Here is a 3,509-nt window from a genome sequence, read left to right on the forward strand (position 1 = left end):
TTTCTGGGGTGCAGTGGCATGATCTCAACTCACTGCAACCTCTGCCTCCCGGGTTCAAGCGATTCCCCTGCCTCAGCCTCCTGAGTAGCTCAGCTATTTTTTATTTTTTATTTTTCGTTTTTTTTGAGACAAAATTTCACTCTTACTGTTCAGACTTGAGTGTATTGGCACGATCTAGGGTTACTGCAACCTCGGCCTCCCGGGTTCAAGCAATTCTCCTACCGCAGCCTCCCGAGTAGTTGGGATTACAGGCACGTGTCACCACGCTCAGCTAATTTTGTATTTTTGGTAGAGATGGGGTTTCACCATGTTAGCCAGACTGGTCTTGCACTCCTGACCTCAAGAGATCCACCTGCCTCGGCCTCCCAAAGTGTTGGGATTACAGGTGTGAGCCACGGTGCCCGGTTGAGGGACTTACAACGTTTTATCAAATTGGCTTTATTATTGATAATACACTATTAATAAAGTAAAAGTTGATTGTCTCTGGAAAAAAAAATTTATGTATTATTAATATACATAAAATATTTTTGTTCACACTTTGAGTGCATTGAAAAAGAGAGCAAAGAAGAGACAGGATTTTCCCATGCTCTGAGGTGGGCCTGGCTGAGCTCAGGGAGGAAGCCCTGCCTGAAAAGGCTGCAGCCTACGCTGGCACTCCTTCATTCAGTCCAGTGTCTGATCACATCTTCTGTCACTCAGGGCCCGAGAAGGCGGGGTCTTAAACGTTATCTAATCAGGGAAGCTGGACTGGGAACTGTCCAATCAGGCACAAAGCTGGAGCAGACAGGGCGGCTTCCGGGATGTGGCGGGGCCTTTGTCTCTCGCTGCCGCTGGAGCTCTAGGTCCCCTCTTCACTGCTCTGTATCCTGTGCTCCAGGAAGCCCAGCCTATGTGGCCCTGTGACCTGCAGGTATTGGAGATCCACAGCGAAGACGCCAGGAACCCCTGGAAACCTAGAAATGGTGAGAGTGCTAGGTGCGACGTCCCGAGAGAGGGAACGGGGCTGGTTGAAACCGGTGGGAAGCGGCTGTGGCGGGACTCAGGCCTCTCCGTATTCAGCTCCACGGTCTGTGCCCCGAGTTCTCCTTGCCCAGCTCGGCCTCAGTCCCCTTCAGCGATAAGATGGCGGCTGCGCGGACAGCCGGACTCCGGGCGTCCTGTCTCTTCCCTGCTCAGTGACTGTGCCCTGGCCTGGAGCCCTCTCTGGGCAGCTCTGCACCGGCAGCGCCGCGTCTCGTCCAGATTGTGCAGGGACAACGGGAGGGTTGTCAGGGGAGAATCCTGACTCGGGGTGCTGGTTCATGAATAGGAAGAATTTTAGTCCGTGGGCTTCCCAGGGCCTGTTTTTTTCCTATTAAAAATTTATGGACGTCACCTCGAAAATATTAAATAATTTAATTAAAGAGTGATTCAAAAATTTTAGAACAGCCAGCTATGGTTTGTAATCTGTGGTCTATGAAAGGACTTGAAGGAAATATTTTTATAAGGTTCATGATAAAGAACCAAATTCAGTAATTTGTTAGGTACAGTTATGTGGGGTTTTTTTTTGTTTTGTATTGTTTTTTTGAGGAGGAGTTTTGCTCTCTCACCCGGGCTGGAGTACAATGGCATTATCTCAGCCCACCGTAGCCTCTGCCTCCTGGGTTCAAGCAATTCTCCTGCCTCAGCCTCCCTAGTAGCTGGGATTGCAGGCGCCTGCCACCACACCAGGTCAATTTTTTTTATTTTTAGGAGAGATGGGGTTTCACCTTGTTGGCCAGACTGGTCTCGAACTCCTGACCTCTGGTGATCCACCCACCTTTGCTTCTGAAAGTGCTGGAATTGGAGGCGTGAACCACCTCTCCCGGCCTCGTTTCTTAGTTTTTACAATCAAGGTAGAAATATCCTGGTTATGTAATCAGAGCTTAATTGGCATTTTATACTTGGTTAAGCCTAAATTTTGTTTCTGCCAATGTAGTAATTTACCAAAAAGTGCTCTTGAGTTTAGATTTTTATTTTCAGAAGTAGAAATCCGGGGACTAGAGACACCTCAATCTAATTGCCTGCCACTTAATGATTTTCACACTCCACAGGGGACTGATTTTTCCCTGAATTTTTTACATGTGTCCCAAGCAGGGCCTCAAGTCCACCCCTCATCCCCTATTCCTCCAGGCTAACTCTGGCTTGCAGTAAAATACTAAATTTCCAGTTTCATCTGACATCCCCAAATGCCAATTTCTCCTCCCTAATTCACTTTATCAACTATTTGTCCTGTAGTGTACATTTTGATACCTATTTTAATCATTTTTATTTTTAAATGTTGAGACATTTAAAATGTCTCACTACAACCTCTGCCTACTGGGCTCAAATGATCCTCCTGTCTCAATCTCCCAAGCAGCTGGAATTACAGGCGCCTACGACCCTGTCTGGCTAATTTTTGTATTTTTAGTACAGACAGCATTTCACTATGTTGGCCAGGCTGGTCTCAAACTCCTGACCTCAAGTGGTCCACCCGCCTTGGCCTCCCAAAGAGCTGGGATTACAGACGTGAGCCACCGCATCTGGCCAATTAATTATTTTTTTGACAAAGCATTTGATGGCACATTTAAAAAGATTTGTTTTCTTTTTGTAAATATTTCCTATGAGAAGAAAGCAAATAATAATCTCCTGACACTGTATTGTAAAATATCTCTGTGCATTTTTTTCTTCTATTTTCCCTAGACACAGATATCTTATCAGAATGTTTTTGGGTCAGGTTTTCCTTTTGGAAACCTTATAGGGTGATGTGTCTTCAGTCACCCTTCAGTTTTTGCTTGAACCTGGGTTTCAGTACTGTATGGGGATAAACCAAGACACCCACCATGGCTATGTCTGCTAGAGTGTCTAGTGAATATCAGCTTCTGGGTCATATTCTCTCCTAGGACAACCTGAGGTATTGAGTGTAGCTTCTCAAGTGTGCGCGTGGATGCCCAGAGGCTAAGAGGCATTTCCTGGTGCACCTTTTTTTAAAGTTAATTCCTTGAGACATTAATATTGCCTTCACCCAATTCAGCTTTCATTTCTTGGAGACACATTGCTGGTCAGCCAATCAGATACTAGTATTGAGGAGAAAACAAATAATTTCTGCCTCCTGGATTCCTTTAGGGGGCAGAAAAATAGTACAAGAAAAAAAGTAAAAAAATTTCTAGAAAAAAGATACCCACCACTCCAAAAGACAAAAAAAAAAAAGAAAAAAAAAAAAACCAACCCAAAAAACTGACCCCAGTGAGATGGTGTAAGAACTTGCAGAGTAAAATGCTCCTGAGACACTCACTGGGGGCATAGTTCAGAGTCTCCTGAGAGGAGGTTATTGAGCACGTAAGTGAGCATGATGGGGTGGGACAGTCTCTCAAGTAATTGAATGGCCTGACTTGACACATGAGGAAGACATCTGTACCTTGAAAAGCTTTGTTCACTTCTTTTGACCTAAGGGGTTTTTTTTTTTTTCTCTTATTTATTTATTTATTTATTTATTTATTTATTTATTTTTG

At 44.7% G+C, this 3,509-nt stretch overlaps 1 protein-coding gene across 1 annotated transcript in view; it reads left to right on the forward strand.

Annotated features, from left to right (window-relative positions):
• Positions 1-829: 829 nt before the first annotated feature.
• The window catches only part of LOC105553570 (zinc finger protein 91-like), a 36,018-nt gene continuing 33,338 nt past the window's right edge, over positions 830-3,509 (forward strand). Inside the window, exon 1 of the mRNA XM_011999669.1 lies at positions 830-910. Coding sequence (XP_011855059.1) covers positions 890-910 — 21 coding nt within the window. The 5' untranslated portion in view covers positions 830-889. The remainder of the gene's footprint in view (positions 911-3,509) is intronic.

The sequence above is a fragment of the Mandrillus leucophaeus genome, unplaced genomic scaffold (genome assembly GCF_000951045.1).
Source record: "Mandrillus leucophaeus isolate KB7577 unplaced genomic scaffold, Mleu.le_1.0 Scaffold1168, whole genome shotgun sequence".
Taxonomy (NCBI): domain Eukaryota; kingdom Metazoa; phylum Chordata; class Mammalia; order Primates; family Cercopithecidae; genus Mandrillus; species Mandrillus leucophaeus.